This window comes from Ahaetulla prasina, chromosome 1 (genome assembly GCF_028640845.1).
Source record: "Ahaetulla prasina isolate Xishuangbanna chromosome 1, ASM2864084v1, whole genome shotgun sequence".
Classification (NCBI taxonomy): domain Eukaryota; kingdom Metazoa; phylum Chordata; class Lepidosauria; order Squamata; family Colubridae; genus Ahaetulla; species Ahaetulla prasina.
In genome coordinates, this window is record NC_080539.1 from 146,130,560 (window position 1) to 146,154,750 (window position 24,191).

Here is a 24,191-nt window from a genome sequence, read left to right on the forward strand (position 1 = left end):
GTTTGACAGTTGCACAGCCGTAATTTCATGATCTCTCCAGGGAAAGAGAGAAAGATGAACATGCTGTTCACTTGTGACTGAGCAGGATAATTTTCATCTGCAGCATTAATGGCAGCTACCCTGCTCAGAGATATATTCATTCATTTTATTTCCGGGCACTGCACACTGGCTCAACTCTGCTCTGCATGGTCATGTAGCTAGGATGTGAATTGTAATTAATGATAATCACTGCACACAGGGATTGTTGTTCAGGTTATTAGGGGCCTCTGGGATGAATGACTCATCTGATGTTCTTTACAGAGCTCAGATGAGCAGCTCATCCCAGAACAAGTGTTAAGGACAGGCTACCTGGATCCCTATAGAGGAGCGCCGACTCTTCAAAAACTCCTCAGCCTTTGTCACGAGGATGGCCTTGTCGCTGGTTCTCACAGAGCTGATTTGACTGTCTGACATGTGGCGTTGTGCAGCTGCCGTTTCCATGGCCAGGTTCATAGCCTTGTTGCTATCCAAACTGTCCGTGGAGTTGTACATCCTGAGACCATCCTGAGGCCACGGGGAAATCCCCTGAGTCCGGCTATCCTGATAGGCATCCTGGGTGGATTCTGTGCTGCTCTGTGCTGTAACCGAAATGAGTGGCTTCGAGGTGGTTCGCGGGGGTACAGGTGGAGGGGTCTTTTTGTAACTTGTGTAAGTTACAGCTGGGAAAGGAATGCAGAAAAGGAGACAAAACAGGGTTAGTAAAAGGCATTGCGAGGAAACAAATTCGTCGAACTTGACTCTACTACTTAAAAACTGGAGGGCCTTCTTTAATATATGCATCGGTGGGTCTCCTCAGTATTAGCGTAAAATCTCCCGCGTATAAAGAACAGGTTGCTATAGCAACACATTCATTGCATTTCAAACCCCAAGCAACGATGGTGGGGAGCATCCTCAGCCATTTACAAGTTAAAGGAGTTTTATTTTTCCATGCATAGGCTTGGGTGGGGAAGGTAGGATCAGCAAAAAGGCTCTCAATCCACATACTTAAGGAGGGAGACTCCTTAGAGTTTGGGCTCCATGAAAAGGCTGCTAAGATTCTACGTGGCCTAGTCTGTCAAACGGAAGTTGTGAGTGATACTGTAGCAAGCAAATAACTGAACAACAGGTCCTGTGTCTTTTTCAGTTACGGCAGGTATTTAGGTGATGATGAAGAGAAAGGATTGAAATTATGCTGAATAAAAAGCCAGATGATGTTTTCCAAAAGTGGAGAACCAGCTGAGGCAGCATTTTTTCCTGTGCTATGATCTGCTGTCCTAGTAAAGAAGTCGGTTTCACCCCTTCCTTGTTTTAATTATCCCATTTAGGCAGAATACGGTGACTGTAAAAGATTGTAGGCGATCATACCATGATTACAGTCAAATCTTGCACAGGTCCAGTAACATTTCTCTTTTAGTACGAAGCGTTGGAGTTTGAGAGAGGAAAAAAGAAAGTTAAAATCAACTTTCTCCCTCAGTTCTACTAACTTCCCCTCATGAAGTTTACAAGGATACACTACCAGCCAGCTGATGGGTGTGCTGAAGGCTGGTTATGCAGACCTTCAAAGCAATGGAGTGGTTTCCCCTCCCCTCTCAGGGAGTAATTTACACTTTCTAGGAATTCCTGTTAACTACAAAGACATGCAGCTGTCTCCTCTGAATATAGAGGTAGTTGGCAGTTGACCCCTTTGGGGATTTTTGGACTTCCCAAATAGGACTGGTCAAGTCCTACCATCTTAAAAAGCCTAACAATGTGTATCTATTGCTATTGTCTTTATTCAGAACTGGCCTGTTGCCCTTTCCTTCCACCCGAGTCATAATAGTATATTGCCTAATCAATAACTCAGAACAAGACTTCTGACTGTGGCTTTATTGAGGGGGAATTAATGTCAGGGAATTGCGCAGCAGGTGTCCAAATGAAGTCAGAGAGACGCTGAGGCGAATTTGTAATTTTATATAAATAAATATATTTTACATCTACATTACAGCAAGCAAGAGAGTCAGGCAAACAGGAGCATCATGAGGTAAATCTCAGAGCACACCAGGCACAAAGAAGAAAAAAGGCGGGAAAAAAGGGAAAGTCGCCCTTTTTCTCCACACCCCAGCAGCCAATCACAGCACAGATTGCCTCATGCAGGAGCCAGCACTCTCCAACCAATCAACCATAACTGCGTGTTCTGGCTCATCGTACAACTGCATTGATCCCAGCTACTAAATATAAATATCTTAACCAATAAACCAAAGTTTATTATAATGCAGATAGTCTTCAAATTATGATCATAATTTGGACCAGAACATCTATTGCTAAGTGCAGCAGTAGTTAAGCGAGTCACAATAGATTTTATGATTTTATATTAAGCAAATCATTCCTGTCATTAAGTGAGTCACAGGGTTGTTAAGTGAACCTAGCTTCCTCCCTTGATTTTACTTGTTGGAAGCTGGCTGGGAAGATCACAAGAGGAAATCAGATGACCCCTTGAACATTGCCACCATTGAAAAAAACATAGTTCGTTGCCAAGCAAGCCAATTTTGATCATGTGACTGCGGGGATGCTATGATAGTTGTTAAATACAAGGACTGGTCATAAGTCATTTTTTTCAGTGCCAAACAGTCAGTAATCAAATGTTCATAAACTGAGGACTCCTTCTAGAAAATCGAAAGTCATATGGCAAAATGGGGCTACTATATCTTTTTTCCCATTAGATGGAACGGAGAATTGAGCCCTACAGTAGTCAAATGCATAGTTTCTCAAGCCAGCTATTCTGATATCGAAGGGGGGAAAATAAGCTATGAATGCCTCTTCACGAAAAGGTCTTCTATTGATAGGACAGAGAGAACCCACACATTCCCGTTTTACCTGTACAAAATAGAATTGTACCTGAACAAAATTAGAAGCAAAATGGAGTTATGGAATTATTTCAGACATTGTTAATCAGCGGTCCCCAATCTTTTGGCACCAGGGACCAGTTCTGTGGAGAGAGGTTTTTCCATGGTCTGGAGGGGTGTGTGGTTTTGTGAGTTGCCATTTGATCTCTAGTTCCTCTGACTCTTCAAAATCCTGCCTGTACTTCTGGTAGTTCTCGATCCACATACTGCTGGAGCCTAGCTTGTAGGATTTTAAGCATAACCTTACTAGCATGTGAAATGAGTGCAATGGTGCAATAGTTTGAACATTCTTTGGCATTGCCTTTCTTTGGAATTGGAATGTAAACTGACCTTTTCCAATCCTGTGGCTTTGAGTTTTGTTGAGTTTTTCAAATTTGCTGGCAAATTGAATGTAGCACTTTTACTGCATCATCTTTTAAGATTTTGAATAGCTCAGCTGGAATACTGTCTCCTCCAGTAGCTTTGTTGTTGCTCAGATTTCCTAAGGCCCATTTGACTTCACATTCTAGGATGTCTGGCTCAAGGTCAGTGACCACCCCATCGTGGTTATCAGGGATGTTAAGCTCGTTCTTGTATAGTTCTTCTGTGTAATTTTGCCACCTCTTAATCTCTTCTGCCTCTATGGTCCTTTATCATGCCTATCTTTGCATGAAACGTTCCCTTCATATCTCCAATTTTCTTGAGATCTCTGGTCCTCCCTATTCTATTGTTTTCTTCTATGTTGTGTCTGCAGCCCAAGAGCCTGGCCTCCTGGCAGAGAGTGACTCAGAGAGCCCAAGAGCCTGGCCTCCTGGCAGAGAGTGAGGGGGAAGAGCCGACAGGGCTTCCCTCTGCAGGACCCTCCTCTCTGGCTCCGCTCCAGGTCCCAGAGGCAGGCCAGGTGGAAGAGATGACGAGGCCTCTTTCTCCCGCACCTTCCCCCTCCCAGGAAGTGCCTCAAGACTCAGCTGCTGACAATCAGTCCTGGTTAAATCCCAGGCATCACAGAAAGGAGAGGCAGGAACAACAAAAGAAGGGGTGGGGCAGGCCTAGAGAGTGCTGAGTCATAGAGCCACACCCCACGGTGTATAAAAGCAGGAGGAGCTGCTATATAGCTTCTTGTGATGGACAAAAACTGACTCTTGGAAACTTTGGCTGCAATATTTTGAGACTAAGACTTTGGTTTCTGTTTATTTCTGAACTGCAGTTACGCTGGTCTGAGGAGATAAGAGAACTTGGCAGGCAATCGCAGGTTCGTTGCCAGAACTGATATCTGTCGTAGGAGTAAATTGCTGGCAGATATAGTCAGCTCGCGGGTCTGCTTGGTTGTGGTTGGTGGGGACAGAACATTCTATTTGTTTGCACTGTTCATTTAAGAATGCATTCTTATCTCTTCTAGCTATTCTCTGGAATTCTGCATTCAACTGGTTGTATCTTTCTCTTTCTCCCTTGCCTTTCACTTCCATTCTTTCCTCAGCTATTTGCAAAGCTTCCTCAGACAGCCATTTTGCTTTCTTGCCTTTCTTTTTCTTTGGGATGGTTTTAGTTGCTACCTCTTGTACAATATTGCAAACCTCCGTCTCCAATCTGGATTAGTCTCTTTGAATTTTCACTTGAGTAAAGATAATAAATATTGTATAATTTCAAAAATTCTGTGACTTCATTTTGTTCCACTGCTGCTTTTTGGGAACCATAACTGAAAATAGCAGAATCAAAAGAAAACCACACTTCATTCATACCACAATTCCTTGTTAACCTCTTGTTTACATTTTTTACATTAAACAACCGCAGAGTTCAGTTTTATTCAGTTTTTAAACAGTGCACTTTTTATACATATAAATATTCTTTGTAGGAACAATGCTATAGTCTTCTCTGTTGCTGTCTTGAATATCCCAGCTCCTTTGTTGAAATTCTAAGAAGGAACAAAAAGCACAGTTATTTATCTAGACACAATTGTTTTAATACAATGTGTATGAAAGAGTGAAGAACATTTAAAAAAAAGCTTGCCAATTTTACATTAGCTTAAGATACCAAATTTGTTTAAGTAAGCTACCAAATGTTCAGTTTAAAAGAATTATATTGCATAACCATGTTGAGTTCAACATGGGTTCCACCTTAGATGAATTTATGTGATCTATAAGAAATAAAATACTTACAGTGATTCTTGAGAGTGTCCACTATGTTGACAACAATCTTCTTACTGCACTGGAACTACCTAGTAAAGGCAGCTGAAATAATGGATAATTTAATATTAAAGAATATCTGGCAGATCCTAAACAGAGGTAGCTGATTTATAATATGTTTGATGGGGGAGAACAGCTTCAGAAGTGGCCACTTCCAGTCCAGTGCTCTCTGGCATTGTATTACAGGTCCCATCATAGATAGATCACATAGCCATTGACCCTGCTTGCTGGAGATAATGTGAGTTAGAATATCTAGGTGTCAGTGGTGTAATGTCCCTTCATCCATCCATCATTCATTCATTCATTCATTCATCATCATCATCATCATCATCAATCATTCAGATTGAAGGACTACAGAAGACCAAGAATATTATACTTTCCAAATAATGTTTGTATTACAGTAGTGATAATTACGACAATAAATGTAATATGCTCATATTCTTACACTAAGAATCATTTGCCAGAGTCCTTTTTAACTCTTGCACACCATGTTATGGGGCCACAAAATCTGATAGACTATTCTTGTACCTGTAACATAATGCACAAACATCTTTCCTGTGTTTAATTTCTGTTTGATTGAGCTGGTGTGGAAAGAATTAGACTACTTGTCTGAAGTTTTATGCATATATTCTTTAAACTAGGAATTATAATGCATTGAATATATCAAATAGCATATGAATGAGATGGGAAATCTCTGGGACAACACTTTTAATTGGAATGTTAGTCACGTGAAGGTCACATTCATGAAAGTGTCAAAGGCACACAGTGCAGGATTCCTCCATAAATTCCATCTCATTTGAAAATATGAGCTACCTATGAATCAATATAACACTAGCCTAAGTGGAAAATATCTAGGCTGAAGGAGATAAAATTTCACTTGAATTTCACTTATTCTCCATTGCTGGAAAGACATGAAAACACATTGCATTTTCTGTGTAACAAATCTCATTCATCAAAGATGCACTTGTGCCTTGCCTTCAAAATATTACAGCCCTATGATGGACAAAATAAAGGAAGTATCTTTCATGAAGCAAGATCTGATCTAAAGAATTTGTATGTCAACCAGAACATATTTTTTCTGTAGTCAAGATTAACAGTCAATAATAAGTTTTCAATTAACTCTGCATTTTCTTAGCAAGTATGAATGAAAAGTGAAAGACGCATGGGAAACTTCATAGCATCTTGGAATATATAGTTTCAGAGATATTACATAACTTTATTACTTTTCACAAAAATAAAGGAGTAAGAAAATAAAGCTCAAACTTAGTAAAAATCTGAGTTGTTACCATCATTTAATCAATTATAGAATTCAGTGATTTCTGAAAGAAAAAATGATGGGAGCATTTTTTGACCGTTGAAGTAAATAGGATTTGCATCACTAAATGTGTTCTGTTTAGAATGGATATAGGACATTCCATGCTCTAAATTTACCTCTTTTCTTTAAAAACCATAATCAATTTTGAATTATGACAATTTCATTTCATATTTCATTTTTTAATTAAATAAAAAATTTTAATTTTATAAAAATTTTATAGAAATATTTAAGAATTTTTGGGGGTTGTCTTGTTCTCATGTTATATATAACAACAGAGTTGGAAGGGACCTTGGAGGCCTTCTAGTCCAACCCCCTGCCCAGGCAGGAAACCCTACACCATCTCAGACAGATGGTTATCCAACATTTTCTTAAAAATTTCCAGTGTTGGAGCATTCACAACTTCTGCAGGCAAGTCGTTCCACTTATTAATTGTTCTAACTGTCAGGAAATTTCTCCTTAGTTCTAAGTTGCTTCTTTCTTTGATCAGTTTCCACCCATTGCTTCTTGTTCTACCCTCAGGTGCTTTGGAGAACAGCCCGACTCCCTCTTCTTTGTGGCAACCCCTGAGATATTGGAACACTGCTATCATGTCTCCCCTAGTCCTTCTTTTTATTAAACTAGACATACCCAGTTCCTGCAACCGTTCTTCATATGTTTTAGCCTCCAGTCCCCTAATCATCTTTGTTGCTCTTCTCTGCACTCTTTCTAGAGTCTCAACATCTTTTTTACATCGTGGCGACCAAAACTGGATGCAATATTCCAAGTGTGGCCTTACCAAGGCATTATAAAGTGGCACTAATACTTCACGTGATCTTGATTCTATCCCTCTGTTTATGCAGCCCAGAACTGTGTTGGCTTTTTTAGCAGCTGCTGCACACTGCTGGCTCATATCTAAATGATTATCCACTAGGACTCCAAGATCCCTCTCACAGTTGACTTTGTAAAAAAAATATAGAAATAGAATGAGACTATTGCCTTATACATTGTAAGCCGCCCTGAGTCTTCGGAGAAGGGCGGGGTATAAATGTAAACAAACAAACAAACAAACAAACAAACAGGTACTACTATTGAGCAAGGTACCACGTATACGGTACCGGTGCATTTTGGTTTTTTTGCCTAAATGTAGAACCTTACTTTTTTCACTGTTGAATTTCATTTTGTTAGATAGCGCCCAATGTTCAAGTCTGTCAAGATCTTTCTGTAACTTGAGCCTATCTTCTGGAGTGTTGGCTATTCCTGCCAGCTTGGTGTCATCAATGTTCCATTGAGACATTTCAATTTTTAAATAAAAATGCTGCAGAAAATGTTTATTTTCACAATCTGATGTTTATTAAAAGAATGAAAAAGGTAGGAGAACCATAAAATATATTTTTCTTTCTTCCTAGCAGCTGGGCCTGTCATTCCATGTGGTCTGCAGTATCTCTATAGTTAAGCTTTCAGCGAATGGTGATGGGACAAGAGCCTTTCCCACAGAGCCTGTGGTCCAATTGTTCTTAGTTAACAACTAGTTTTCAATTCACAATATACATTTTTTGAACACAAGAGGCAATGCCTTAGAAAAGAATCTGTACCCTTAAAAGCTTGAGAGCTGCAGCAGGTCTTGTGCAATATGATAAAGAATGTAGTTGGAATATGGGCAAGACCAAGAGCAGAGTTGATCTTGACACTAGAAAAACACTATGCCACCCCTCTGCCCTCCAAGTCACCCACCAACCCTGCCTGACCTGACCTGCTGGTGAACCCACAGACCTTAAAAGCCTTTTCACTGATTCTGACATCTAGGCTGAAATGCACTAAGCATGTCTTAGATAAAAAAATTGGCAAACACTGGCAACTCAATTAAAAACTGAGAATTTCCTCCAGATATGAAAATTTCTCACGCCCACAATAGGTTTCCCCACTCAAACCCATCACCTTGAGGTCACCACCTTAATTTACAAAAGATGATAAACTGCAAAACCTGCAGGGCAGGAAGTCACATTTCCTCGCCAATGGATCTGAAATGCTTTCTGGTAATCCCTAGCTAAATTTGCTCACTTTCTAGGGACGAAAGACAGATCTCTCTATAAAAGAAACCAGCTTTTCTTTTCAATTTGTGGGCACTTTGATGATTAACTGACTATTTTTCTGTTGAATAAACTTCATCTCTGCTTCCAGAAATTGTCCTGTGTTCTTTGGAAAACCTGCCTCAGATTGAACCAGAATTTTGTCAGGCACAAGCAACCAAAATCATTTGTGAAGCTTTATTGTAAATCACCTATGTTACAAGAATCTTGCCAGACTGGTTATATTCCCTTGAGTACAGTAAGATGAGGTCTCAAAGCTTCCAGAGGAGGTCAGGTCTTTACCGCTTTCTCCAGTGCAAGGACTCTAAACCTGATCTCTTAATATTTCCCTCCAGTCTAGCTAGAGATTCCGCCATATCTTCTAATAATCTATTTTGGGTGTGGTGGTAAGACAGCATCTGAAAACTTTGCAAAGCATTAGACATTCATTTTGCCCCTTAGAATCATACTACACCCTCCCCACCCTCAACTATCTTCAAGCAGGCCCATTTTTCAGCCTTTTTCCCTAGCAAGGTGATGTATGTGAGGGAGAGGGAGGGAGGGAGGAAGGGAGAGAGAGAGAGAGAGAGAGAGAAGGAGAGAGAGAATATGAATAACAAATGAGATGTTCCCTACAGCCCACGGAGTGCTCTTTAAGTAAGTTAGAAAAGGAGAAGCAAGCCCAGACTACACAGTTTAGCAGCCATTATATGCCCAAGCTTCTCTTGGCAGTTTTTGGAAAAGGAACAGGATTGAAATGACAATTGCAGAGGCACCAACCCAACTAATTTTAGTCAAGAAGATACTGAACTGAGCCAAAAGGAATTTGTACATGACTGATTACTACGGTACTTGGAAATAATTTTGTCTCACATGCTAAGCAGAACTTGGGCTGGGATAGGAAGAGTACGTGAAATTCAACAAGCTGTATGGTAATTGATAACTTAATTTGAAAGATGAGATGCAATTTGTTGAGGGAACGGGGCCTTACGATATCTTTGCAATGCCATTCCTTGCCAATAAATCACCAGCTAATTGAAAAAGTAAATATATAATTAGAGAGGGGAAATGAGGGACTGTTCAGCCACTTAATTGCTGATAACAAGGTCAAATTACCATCAGGATTACCATGGTAATGGAGAATAAGAGTGGATATGAGGCTTTTGATTTCCATTTTTTAATATACAAAATATGATTAATTCTAGCTCTCCCTATAAACCTCCTTAGGTAGAACAGCACCTTAGGTAGAACTATAGTATGTGTGTCTTTGCTTCATTCTTTTGAATAGAATTCAACAATCTATCTGAATAATTAAAATTATACCAGCATAAATTATCCACAATATGAATAAATGTTTAATTCTTTGTAATTTTTTTTAAAAAATAGATTCAACTTTGTTGAATAAGAGCAGCATTGTCACTGTGTTTATTCATAATTTTCCTTGAAAGTAGTATTGTTAACTAAAATAAAACTACATAATCCACTCGTTCAAAAAAAGAAAAAAAATGCTTCTCTGATGCAGACGAGATAAATTTTTTCTCCTGGTAAATATTTCACTGTTGAGTCACTCACTAGTTTTATAAAACACGCCATGACATTTGAAAAGCTCAGGGATTTGCCATAACTTGATGGTCTCCTTCACTGGTCAGCTCATCTCATTTGTCTTACTCTGTTACTGCCACAGGAGACAGGGTGACCAACGCAAGAAGACATGACCGGGATACGGAGTGAATTGAAAATACAGCAGAAAATGTAAGAGATGGGAAAATGAGAAGAGTTAGAAATAGAAATGGGAAAGGAAACTTCACAGTGTTCTCAGAAGTGGACCTCTTCTGAGCAACCAGGGCCAAAAGAGATTTTTTTCCCTTATAGCCATAACATTTTAAGGCACTCTTAGAATAACAGAATAACAGAGTTTAAAGGAACCTTGGAGGTCTTCTAGTACAACCCCCTGCTCAAGCAGGAGACATGATACAATTCCAGACAAATGGCTGTCCAATCTCTTCTTAAAAACCTCCAGTGTCGGAGCACCCACAACTTCTGAAGGCAAGTTGTTTCACTGATTGTTCTAATTATCAGGAAATTTCTTTTTAGTTGTAGGTTGCTTCTCTCTTTGATTAGCATTCATCCATTGCTTCTTGTCCTGCCTTCAGGTGCTTTGGAGAATAGCTTGACTCCCTCTTTTTTGGAACACTACTATGGTATCATGTCATCTCTAATCCTTCTTTTCATTAAATCAGACATATCAATTCCTCTCCGTGATCCAAAGAGAAGGGAAGAGGAGAGGAGGTAGGATGGCAGATAAGTGAAGCAGGCTATGTTAGTGTGGTGTTCCAGGCAAATGGAATTAAGACTGAAGGCACTTTTATTTGCAGTGTTTTATGCCGTGGATGAAGGCCGAAATCAGATAGCTTCTCTTTTCCACATCATTGATAGTGCTACTCCAAGGCATCCTCTATTTTCTTTCTCCTCTTATCCTAATCTTAGTAATGTAAGTAGTGGCTCTCCTAAGCCATCCCTATCCCAGCTATGGCAGGATTCTTTCTTTATCTCTCTTTCCTGTTTAACAAGAGTGGAACACAGTTTTTTCCCAGTTCCTTTCTCCATCCCTTCTACCAGAGGTGGGTTTCAAATTGTTTTATTACCGGTTCTGTGGGTGTGGCTTGGTGGGCGTGGCATGGCTTGATGGGCGTGCCTTGGTGGGTGTGGCAGGGGAAGGATACTGTAAAATCTCCATTACCACCCCACTCTAGGGGAAGGATACTGTAAAATCTTCATTCCCTCCCCAATCCAGGGGAAGGTTACTGCAAAATCCCCATTTCCTCCCAATCAGCTGGGACTTGGGAGGCAGCGAATAGATAGGGGTGGGACCAGTCAGAATTTTTACTACCGGTTCTCTGAACTACTCAAAATTTCTGCTACTGGTTCTGCTACTGGTTCTCCAGAACTGGTCAGAACCTGCTGAAACCCTCCTCTGCCTTCTACCTTGTTGCCTAAAACTGCTATTAAAGAAAAGTGATATACCTCCTTCTCCATGCATTATTGACTCCCTTTAAATTTTCCGGAGATTGCACTGTTTGCTTTTAACCCACTGTCTGCTTTTAACCCACATACCTTTGATTTAGGGAGAGAAAGAACGAGCAAAAAGGAAAGATTAAAACTAACAAGATTAAAACTGGAGGGCAAATAGAGAACATTGCTTTGGCCTTTCAAATTTTGACACTGACCACTCCCAGCACTGACATGCACACTCACCACTGATGTGAATGTGTCTCCCAAACAAAACAGTGTTCCATATCCCAACGTAATCAGTGTCCTTTTGCAAAAGCCACATGTCGTGCAAACCTCCACTTGAATGCTTGCATTGCAGCTAGAAAGCTTTGAGCTACACAGAGGCCAATGGATGACACACAAAAGGTTCTATTTTAGTTCTGTTAATTAGCAATAAATTATAATGTATCAAGTAGTTGAAGTCTTGAACAGTGAAGTACTGACAGCAGCTTGCTTTCTCCCATTTTCTAAACAATTTTTCCTGCTGTCAGATAGGAAGCAGAATTTACTCTTCGGTGCACTAAAAACTGGCACAATTTAAGCATCCATAAACATTGTGCCATATATACTCTCTGCATTTTTGCAGAGGCTGACGTGTCAGAGCCCTGGCAGCATTCCTGTAATTAAGCAGACTTCAGATGTGAGTCATAATAGCAGAGGTCATGGCTTGTATTCATTTTATTAATGTTTGTATCATCGAAGTATTTATTCAGGGTAATCATCATGATGTGAGCAATTTTAATACAGCTATCCAGTTAAGATTGTGTGTGTGTGTGTGTTTGTGCATTTACAGCAAAATAAAGCCATGTATTCATTCCACCTATTCATTAAGAGTGCTTTCTAATGGGAGTCATGCGTATTTTATTTTCAAAAGTAGAGAAGAAATGCATGGGTTCCCATACATTAAAAATCAGCATTTAAATACTGGATATTCCTCGTGCATTCTGAATGTTCATTTACTTGTCAAATATTAAAATATTAGTCACTAGCAACTAATTGCAGTATCAGATATATGGCAGTTAATACTGGACAGTATTTGATAGGGTGCTACAGATTAGCATTTGAGAACACTGAAAGTTGACACTAATCATACATCATAGTGATTTTCATCCACTTGGCCTTCAAAAACATTTTCCACATTCATTTATACACCTGCCATGAAGCCTTTCCTCGTGTGTCATGGAAGCCTGTGGATTGCAAAGGATTATGGATGCATGCTCCATTCATTCTTGTTGCTATACATATGGCAGGGGGTGATCAGTAGCAGTACATATTCTTCATTCAAGGACAGTTCTCTGTAAATACTATGAAAGGAAGGATCCTTCCAGGGCATTGGAAGGTAGGCAGTTTAATCCATCATCCATGTTTGAAGTTGCCAGAGAATAATACTTAAGGCTTAACAGTAATTTAAAATTTTACACATAATAGTATTTTTAATCTGACAAATTTGATAATGTGTAATTATAACAGCGTTTGTTTTTTAACGGTGTAAAGCCTTCACGTGTAAAGCCTGCCAAAGGAATGACAAACTGCCAAATGCATCTAAAGTTCTCCAGCATTTGGGATGTTGAAATAATATTTTAAAAATAAATATTTTTTTTTAAAAAAGAGTAAGAGGGTGGCAATACATTTATTTGAATGACATATATACATATTGCCAGGAATAGCCATGCCTTTTTTTTCTTTGATACACATCAGTTTGGTGGGATCAAATGCAGGAGTCCAATAATCAAGGTTCACTGCAGTTATTATTTATTCAGTGTGCAGTGGAGGAATTCCTTCTAAAAAATGGTGGGGGGCGGGGGGGACTCCTACAGACAAAATGATGCAGTCATATTTATATATTTCAGAAAAGGAGGACAAAATGATAATAGCAATAAGAATTGCACTTAGCCTTTTATACCGCTCCACAGTGCTTTACAGCCCTCTCTAAGCGGCTTACGCAGTCGGCATCTTGCCCCCAACAATCTGGCTTCTCATTTTACCAACCTCAGAAGGATGGAAAGCTGAGTCAACCTTGAGTTGGTCAGGATCAAACTCATGGCAGTGGGCAGAGTCAGCCTGCAATACTGCATTCTAACTACTATGCCATTGTGCCATAAACATATGCACAGGTAACGGATGATATAAGAATGAATATATATATAATTAGCAAGCCTCAACTTCCTTGCCTTCTACTGTAAGCATTCTCAAGAAAGAATTATTCTCTTCACAAAAAGATACATATCAATTGTGTTGCCAGAGCAGTTTTGATAAATGTACTGAGAAATGAGGATGTCAAGGTAGCACCAATTAACACATATTCCACCTCCTATGTTTCTATCTTGTTAACAGGCTCCCACTCCTCCAAAAACTTGTTTTCATCACACTTTTAGTAATTTCTAATGAGAGGATAACTCCAGTAGAAATAGATGAGCTGACTCAGAGAAATCTTATATGTCTAGCTCTTTTCTTTTTAAAGTATTTGCTGGTTTCTATTTACTACTTCTTTGGGTTTTGGATTGCTTATTGAGACATGGAGTTTTATTAAGGCTATTAGGTTTATTTTACTTTTTATTTGGCCAGGCTAGAAACCAGGAGATCCTGAATTCTGGTCCCACCTGAGGTAACAAACCAATTGGGTGATTTGGGGCCATTCATTCTCTCAGCCCTAGGAAGCAAGCAAGGGCAAATCACACCTTAAATCTTGCTGAGAAAACTTCAAGGATATGTCCAAGCAGACCCCAGGATAACTTGCCATGGCCAATCACCACAGTCAGCTTGCCATGAGACAATTCAACACTTCATTAATCATTTCAGTCAGTTACTTTTATTATACATTTTCACTGGAATTATGTAACTCTTGTATTTCTGGCTTCACTTTCTTTATTTTATTATTATTGGCCATGGTTCTGTTGAAATTCATTTAACTTTTATATTTGCTGAATTGTGGCAAGTTGTCCCATGGCGAAGTTGGCTGGGCCATGTTGACCATAGCAAGTTGTCCCATTCTAGTCTCTAGGAATTAAAAATCAACTCAAAGCTACACCAGTAAGCGGGGGTGGGGGAAGATTTGATCTGCAAAAATCATTTGGAGAACAACTAGAACTACAGAATAGTGTTAGCATCTATGGTTCTGTATATTTTGCAGCTTAGATAGAATAGCCTCATTTTGTTATGTTGGCTTAAGTAGATATTAAGTAGATATTAAGATATGCTCCCTTTCTTTCCACAACACTTCTTTTAAATCTTCCTGATCCAATTTCTCTTGCTATCTAGGTGCAAAACTTGAAGATTTAGCCAGCATCATAATGCTATGATTTACTCTTACGCCAGTAAAACAAAAATCAGGAAATTGAGTCTTTTAAAATCAGATGTACTTAATGCTTCCATATGAATGCTAAACAGTGATACAAGATTTAATTAATTTCTTACAGAAACATGAGCTAAACTGATATGGAGGTGACAAATGACCATTGAAGGATCTATCTGGAAATTATCACTGTAAATATCTATAGAGAATCTTTGCAGCAAACAATAAATCCATTCAGGTATCAGTAAGAATCTGTGCACCTGAAATGGAGGTCACAGTGTAGGTTGCTTTTATCATGCTTAGTGGGACTGATTTTCAAATACCAGACCTATTTTAAAAGTTCTCTGAAAACACAACTCTAGAAACACCAAAGAGTACACTCCACTGAAAATACCGAGACTTTTTTTTGAAAATAAATGAACGGGACTGCAGCTGTTAGAAATCATATTTGGGGACTTAGGCTGCAAATGGTGACCATGCAGGCCTAGGTTATATGACTTCAAGTCACTGATATGAACTGGGTCCGTCAGTTCATATCTGTGTTACATCAACACTGTTAATTCCAAAATGTGGCATTGGCATACTTTTGTGCCTGCTTTCCTGCCCACAGACTATGGAATTAAAGAAAATATACCCTTATTCCTATAATTAAGCAAGTTTGTGATGCCTGGACTTTTCCCTGCTAAACTAGCCTGGGCATATTAAATTCCAAAAAACAAGTCAAAAGCAATTGTTTTTGAGGTTGTAATCCCTATCACCAATGCAGCAAGAAGCTGAATTTCTTAAATTTCCCTCTGTTTACTTATCGGTCTATTAGAAATGTCTCACATGAGTCTGGCAACTTAATACTTAATATTAACCATTAAAAGTCTGATAAAAGAGATGCTTCTTGATAAGATTTTTAAAATTACTCCCTCCTTCCCCACCCACTCCGTTTTATTCATGGGATCTTAGTCTTACCCAATTGGATTAATCTGTTCTCAATAGTAACAGCAAACAGACAGACAACACTTCTATTTTGTTTGCATTTTAAAACTGAAGACGATGTATACTTCCTCTTAAAGGGGGGGTGGGGCTTAAATTTCATTTGAGTTGTATCAGCTATGTACAGGTAGTCCTCAACTTATAACAGATTGTTTAGTGACTGTTCAAAGTTACAACGGAACTGAAAAAAGTGACTTATGACCATTTTTCACACCCATGTCCATGGTCAGATGATCAAAATTCAGATGCTTGGCAACTGGTTCATATTTATGACTGTTGCTGTGTCCCAAGGTCATGTGATCTCCTTTTGCAACCTTCTGACAAGCAAAGTCAATGGGGAAGCCAGATTCATTTAAACAATTGGGTTACTGTTAGTAACTCAATTGTTAAATGAATCTGGCTTCCCCATTGACTTTGCAATGATTCACTTAACAACTTTGGCAAGAAAAGTTGTAAAATGGGGCAAGGTTCACTTACAAATGTCTCACTTAGCAACATAAATTTTAGGCTCAATTGTAGTCGTAAGTCGAGGACTACCTGTACTTCATAAATTTCAAATCATACAGCTGAGCACTACATACTTATTTCTATTAGCATATAGGACAGATTAAAAAACTGTAAAATGAGAGTGACTGCATTTGAATGTTGACAATATTTAGGATATAAGTGCCAGATAATCAGCACATTCCATATCAGCACACTAATAAATCATAGATTAGAATTTGTCAAGAATCTACACCATACTGCTCCAATTATTTTTTGTGACCTCATGAACATATGCTGTTATCGCTGATGCCTTGGCAACGTGCTATAATTTGCATCTCAAATAATTCTGAAGTTAATATGGCAAGATTTTATTACCTGTATGACACTATATTTCCTCCTGCTGTGTGATCATTTTTGAATCAATTGGATTTAAAAATGTGAGCAGAACTTGTAATTATAGTCATAGAAATTTGTTGATAGCTGCTGTCTGTGGGCTAAGTCTGCTCTGACTTTTAAAGCTGCTCTTTGCCATTCCCCTACAGTTATATCAATATAACTTTCCCAGTGATGTAGCCTCTTCACTGCTGGTGTTATGGGATCAGCAAGATGGCTGATTAAGACCAATCTGTGTAAATTCAACACAACATGACCTTAAATAGTTTCCCAAAGTCTGTTACAAACTTGTTCCCTTGAATCAACCTCAAGAACAGAAAGGGCTTTCTCCCCTTTAGCTACAGCCAGAACTGTCAAGGCGTTTCCTTTAAAAAAATGGCCTCCAAGCCCTATTCCATGAATCCAGCCAATGCCAAGTCTCAGGCTCTTGTTATCATTCCCAGGGTCAAACTGAACTGATCAGAAGCTGAGTTTTTTCACTTGGAGATTTTCCTTTGGGACTCATTCCTTCTCACAACCTGTCAGGAGCTCTTTGGCAATTTTTAGGCTGTACTATATGGCATATTTATTTTATTTTCTATTAAGAAGAGCTCCTTGGAGTTTATGCTGCTTTCCTATTGAGCTCAATATTGCGATTTATGTTTGATTTAGGCTGAAATTTCTAGGGTCTATATTGGGAATTAAGAACCTTTCAGGTTGGTTTTCTCTCCCTAGCTGTATGGCCTTCAGATGTGTTAAACTGGAACAGCAGGACAATGGGGACACAATGTATATGAAAGGGGCAAAGTTGAAGAAACCGCTTTTAGGTGAAATGCGCTTCTCTCCTCCAATGTATTTCTCATTAAACCATTTACTCCTCCAACTCTGGGTTACGATAACAATGACACATATTTCTCCTGTCTTTCTGAAATCATTCCTGATTAGCGTGATGATCTGCTTTATATTGAATGTACAAAGTGAGAGTCTTAAAGATTCCAAACTAAATTTGTTTTAAGACTAGCATTGGGCATTAAGCATTGTTTTAAGATTAGCATTGTTTATGATAACATAAACAAAGTAAAAAATAACTAAAATGATCTTAGGTCAAGGTAAGATCACACTGGGGACATGTTACTGCAACTTGTAAAATTTCATAATGCTGTTTTAGATTTTTAAAAATTATTGACCTTAAATTATTCTGTTTTTAATGCTTAATTTTATTGATTAATTATACACTGCTCAGATCCCCTCTCTGAGGGAGATGGGTGGTTAAGAACTGTGAAATATAAACAAACAAACAAACAAACAAATGTTCCTTTATCTAACAATGGGCAACATTTGTTAGTTGAAAGCCACGTCTCTCTTTTATTAAAAAAAAAAAGTTTCTGGAAAACAAAGCCTCTAGAACTATATATGGATGGCATTATTGGGGAAATGAATGAAAATTATATTTATTGTTTGGGGAAAAGCTCTAAAAATGAATGTGTTAAGCCATAGGTGAATACATTGGGCAGCCCATATAATGGTATGTGGGAATGACCCAGTGGTGAAATCTAATTTTTTTTACTACCGGTTTTGTGGGCGTAGCTTGGTAGGTGTGGTGTGGCTTGGTGGGCATGGCTTGGTGGGTGTGGTAGGGGAAGGATACTGCAAAATCTCCATTCCCACCCCACTCCAGGGAAAGGATATTGCAAAATCTCCATTCCCACCCCAATCTGGGGCCAGCCAGAGGTGGTATTTGCCAGTTCTCCAAACTGCTCAAAATTTCCGCTACCAGTTCTCTAGACCCTGTCAGAATCTGCTGGATTTCACCCCTGGAATGACCTTAGGAGACAGAATGAAGAAATACAGGCAAGGGAATGATCACTTAAAAGGCAGCTGGGTGCCCAGCAGGAATGTGGATGGGGCAAGACTCTCAGAAAAGACCGTCTCTACTTTCCTAGCTGGTAAAGGAGGTGGGGAGTGGGAGGGAGAAATGTACTTTCAGAAAAGATGCTGTTCATATAATCTTACTATTAAGTAAAATTAGCTCATTTGGCCATGTTTCCTGCATGGTCTACCACACAAGGCACCCTAATACTGTATCTATGTTTTACATTCCACATTAAGCTAAACCACTGTCATCTGAGATCTGTTTGCCTTAGAACAGATTCAAAGTTTTTCACAGGGGGTCAAAAAATCAACACTACACCTTCTTCTTGTGCCATATCCATCCATATCATCAGACATTGGCAATCACTACACCTACAATCTACAATCATTACATTACACCTACAATCATGCAATCCAAGTCTTGATCCTTTTTTACATGTGTTGTGAGAGACTTACATGGTTATAGCTGCAATCTTGATTTTCTTGACCTCTCCCTGCCCGACACCTCCTCAATACATTGTGGTTTTTATTAATCTTATAAATACAAATAAGATTCATGTTTCATTGGTATGAAGTAGTGTGCCATGGTTTAATTACATAACTGGATTTAGAAGGTTTTAAATGATTATTTATTTATTTTTTTGCAAAGAGGAAAAGGTCACTAATAAACACTATAACAAAAGGCTCTATTCAGATGACCAATTCATGAAATTAACATTTGTAAATTGATTGTTTGGAATGAAAGAAAACAATACCTATTCATAGGTTACACAATGTATGCATTTTCAGAGAACACTTATAAAATAATTATCATCAAATATTATCATCAAATATCAACAATATAAACTAACAAAGCTAATTAGAACAGCATGTTCATCATGTTTATAGGGTAAACAACAAAGACAAGAAAACTGAACTCTTTAGCTAATTAAAGAGTAGAGAATAGGCTTTAGAAGTGCATAATGAAGGAGTCAGGGAACTTGGTTGGGGAAGAGAATTCATAGTTCAGGAACCAGCAGCGAATTGTTTGTCGATATTGTAGGAGGTAAGCTGACCTTCAAATTGCCTAAACTTTACTATGACACACAGTGTTTCAGCTATTTGACTATATTTCTGAAAGTTGTGCATGCAGAGTCACAAGACTGTTCTTACAAATAACAGATGTCTAGTAAACCTTTGTCTGAACTATAATACTGCATGTAAACAATTCACTTCCATAGGAAAATATATACTATAAACCTGTACATGAAAATTGATGGTGTATGATGAAGTGGTTTGATTTAGTGTTTTTGCTTAACTGCCTCTAATATGCTAATTATTTGTGTCCTGCTTTAAAATAAAAAGCCTAACATTTTACAGTACTGTATCTGTATGATGGGAGATTTTATGCTCAATAGACTTAGAGTCAGAAACATGTCTGTCTTCTCATCTGAGGCTATGGAGAACTAGAATTCAGAAAAAAGTAGCCTTACATATGCTTAAATATGTCAAATGATGGATTTTTTTTGTAAAAAGTTTTTTATTTTTTATTTTCTTGTACACATTTAGTAAATGTACATTTTCTTATTTATAAATAATCATACATATTCTCTCTAAAGAAAGCACAGCAATAATACATTTTAATTGCATTTGGAGTTGCTCTTCTACCCTTTCTTTCCCTCCATTTTACAACAAATCTTCTTCCTTTTCCCTCCTTCGTTCTTCTCCTTTCCTACCTTCTTCCTCCTCCTTGCCTTCCTCATACCTACTTCCCTTTCCTCTCCCCCACTCCTCTTCTCTTTCCCTCCTTTCTCACCTTCTCTCCTACTCTTATCCCCTAACTTATCTTCCTCTCCTTCTCCTTCCCTCCATCCCTCTCTCTCCTTCACCTCCTCTATCTTACCTTCTATTCCTCTCTTCTTTCTTTCTTCTTTGTTGTATGATATTTCCCTTGTTTGGTATCCGAGCAACTCCAATCTTCTGATAATATATACTTTCTTTTCAATTTCTTTTCTATTTTACCCAATCTATAATTTCATAATTGTACATTTATATCTATAATCTTCTCTTCTTTGTCCCTCCATCCCCCTTTTCCATTTACTCTGGCAATATCTGGATTTCTATTTCTTCATAACCGTTTTTCTCATTTATTTTCTATTTATTAACATTGTTTATCTATCTATCGTCTTTTATTTCTATCTCTTTTCTAACCATACAAAAATCTTTCCCATGTCTTGAAATACACCGATCCCTCTTTATCTTTTATTCTTAAAGTTAATCTACTCATTTCTGCACAGTCTAAAATCTTTTTTATTACTTCGCCTTCTAATGGGATTCTCTCTAACTTCCAATTTTGCGCAAATACAATTTTTGCTGCTGTTATTACATGAATAATTAAATACATTTCTTCTTTGCTATATCTTTCTGGCAAATACCCAATAAGAAAATCTCTGGCTTTAATTTTATAGATTTTTGTAGCATTTCCTTTAACCTTGTCTGTATTCTAAACCAATAATTTGTTGCTTCTATATATGTCCACCACATATGATAATATGACCCCGGCAAATGCGAGCATTTCCAACTATGTCAAATGATGGATTGATTACATGTCATGAAGTTATTGTCAACTCTAGGTAATCACAAGTATAGATTTTCTGTGGAGTCCTTCATGCTCTCTGAGCTTAGTGGTTTTCTTGCAGATGTTTCATTACCAAACTAGATAACATCATCAGTGTTAGTCAGTGCTTTCTCCATGATGGTCTGTCGCTAACCTAGTCCTTCACCTCTTGCAATGTGCACTCATGGCTACTGTAACTGCTGGACATCCTCTTCTTCTCTTTCCTTCCTCCTTTCCTAGCATATAGTGCCTTCCCCCGAGACCACAGTAGGTCTTTGCATAATGTGTCTGAAGTAGGATAATTTGAGCCTGGTCATTTGTCAGGTAAGAACTCTTGGTTGATTTATTCAATGATCCATTAGTTTATTTTCTTGGCTATCCATGGTATTCTCAGAAGTCAATTTTAAAACCATGTTCATCTCCTCATCCAACTTCCCTTAATATACAGTATGTTCAGCATATCGGTTGAATAAATAAAAGGGGAGTATACAATCTTGTCTTACACTTTTGCTAACTTGGAACCAGTCTGCTTCATCTTTTGGAACACTTCCCTTGGTATGCCTTTTGTTTTCAATTTTATAGGTAATATTGCTTCTTGTCTCTTCTAACAATTCTCCAAAACTCTTTGTTAAGTTCTTTTTGAAATTTTTACCTTTCTTCCCTTTTTTTCTTTCTTGGCAATTTCTATCATTTGTTGGGATACCTATTTTGCTTTTTTGGGTTAATTTTTGGCAGTTGTTTTTATCTTAACAACTTTTTAAAGCTCATTCCATAATTCCTCTGATTCTCTATCAACCCGGATGGTGCAGGATTTCAAGTGATTCCAGATGTTATCCTTGAAAATGGTGGTTATATGTTCAAGATTATAATGTGGAAATTGGCCTGCTTTCTTCTTCCTTTTTAGCACATTATGGAACTTGCACATGGACATTTTTTCATCTGTTTCATAGTCAGCATCTGGCCATGTCTTTAATGCTATAATTGAGCTTTTCCACCTCATTTTAGCAATAATATAGTCAATCTGATTTCTGTATACTCCATCTGGTGATGCCCGTATATAAAGGCATCCTTTTGGTTGCTTGAAGAGTGTTAGCCAATAAGAAATCATTGGAGTGGCAGAAATTGATACATCGGTTTCTTGCTTCATTTCGTACAATCCAATTACATTTACCACTCTTAAGTTTCCAATTTTGGTTTCCAGTCTCTAATCAAAAGCAGCTCATCTTGCTTCCATCCAATTTAATCAATTTAAATTTAACTTGATCACAGAAATCAACAACCTTCTCTTCTGCATCAGTGGTTGGAACATAAACCTGAATGATCTATCATATTAAAGATGTGTCCATGAAGTATAATCAATATTATTTTGGCATTAGATTACAACTTGCATTGTAGCAAGTACTCTTCTTGATATACTTTTCCTAATTATAAAAACAACACTATTCCTTCTTTGTTTTTCATGTTGCGAGTAATAAATAGTGTAATCTTCTGATTGAAAGTGTCCAGTCCCACTTCGTCTCAATTTGCTGATGCCTAACATATCAATTTGCAGTCATTTCATCTTTCACTGTTTTAACCTTTCCCATGTTCATGCTTTTTACGCTCCATATTTCTACTATAATTCTGTCTTTGCAGCTTTGAATTTTCTTTTTCTGTACGGCAACATCACCATCTAGAACCCCAAAGGCTTTCATTTAGCCATGACATAAACATCATTTGTACTCTGAAAGATCTCCAGCTCTTCCTCAGTAGCATGTTGAGTATCATCTGACTCAAGGGGCCCATCATTCAGCATTATAATGTCAGTCATTTTATATTTTCTATTCATGTGGTTTTCTTGGTAAAAAAAATACAGAAGTGGTTAACCACTGCCTTCTGCCTTAGAGTATGAATTGATTGCTGTGATTACTAAAATGATCACATGCCTCTGGCATCTTCCTATATCACTGTTGCCCACTATAGGTCCCTGCTTGCTTTTGCTCAGCAGCTGGGAGGAAGACCTTGAGTGATCCTGCTGGGAAATTCTCTTGGCATACTCTCCCAATGTTCATCAATCAACCCTCTCAGGAACATCCCCTTCCCCATCATCATGAGGCAGCACAGCAGGATTTAGGGAAGGGAGAGTGAACATGTCAAACAACTATCAAATCTATTGAACTAAAAGTAAAGGTTTCAATTTGATCCTATTATAGTTTTTCAAACTGATCGATACTGACCTTATTGCTTCCATGCAATAAAGCTATGCTCTAGAATATGTAAAGTTGTATCAAAGTTATCTACACTGGCTTGCAGTAAGCTTCCTGTAAGGACTACAGGCTGAATCGGAAAACAATGTTTTGCAAAATTTTGTTCTACAAGAGGAGAGGAGGGGAGAGGAGAGGAGAGGAGAGGAGAGGAGAGGAGGGGAGAGGAGAGGAGAGGAGAGGCTATGGAACTAAAACAATTGAATAGAGTTTTGAGCTCAAAATCTTTATTAATCATATACTGTAATCTGGTACAAACACTTTCCATTTTTAAGCCTTGCAACTATATTGGAATACAATTCCCATAACTGCAATCAGCATGGTCCAGCTGACTTGGGATTATGGGAGGTATACCCAATACATCAAGAGAGAACATCTGCCATATTGTCTCGACAAACATGTCTTATGGTAGAACATGCTGTAGGTCAAAGTAGAAGTAATTAGAACACGGAGTATGAATACTTTGAAATAAATGTGTGTAGTATACATGTCGTCTAATTTTCCCCATCACTGATAAAGCCTTGTGAGGTATTGGGGTGCTAATTAATTTTAAGAAACAACAGTCATATCGACTGAACTATAATTTCCAAAGGTCATTAAGAAATATAATAAAAACACGAATCATGCAAGAACATCAGAAAGAGAAAGGAAACTTCAAACTATAGAAATAAAAACTTCTGAAATACTATCTGTATTTATTTATAGAAAAGACTAAAAGGAAGGGGGAGGGATTCTCCATCCATTGAGAGGAGTGAATCTAAGAGCTGTAATACACTGAGATTCGGGGAAAAGTTGAAAGTGGAAGATAGTAGAATCTGGGAAGTCACTTTGAAGAAGAACTGGTACTACTTTCTCCTCCCTGTTAATGCTTGC

General features: G+C 38.2%; 1 protein-coding gene across 1 annotated transcript in view; it reads right to left on the reverse strand.

The window, feature by feature from the left end:
• The window catches only part of DLGAP2 (DLG associated protein 2), a 452,324-nt gene that overhangs the window by 25,913 nt on the left and 402,220 nt on the right, over positions 1-24,191 (reverse strand). Inside the window, 1 exon segment of the mRNA XM_058177539.1 lies at positions 342-698. Within this exon segment, the coding sequence (XP_058033522.1) occupies positions 342-698 (357 nt within the window).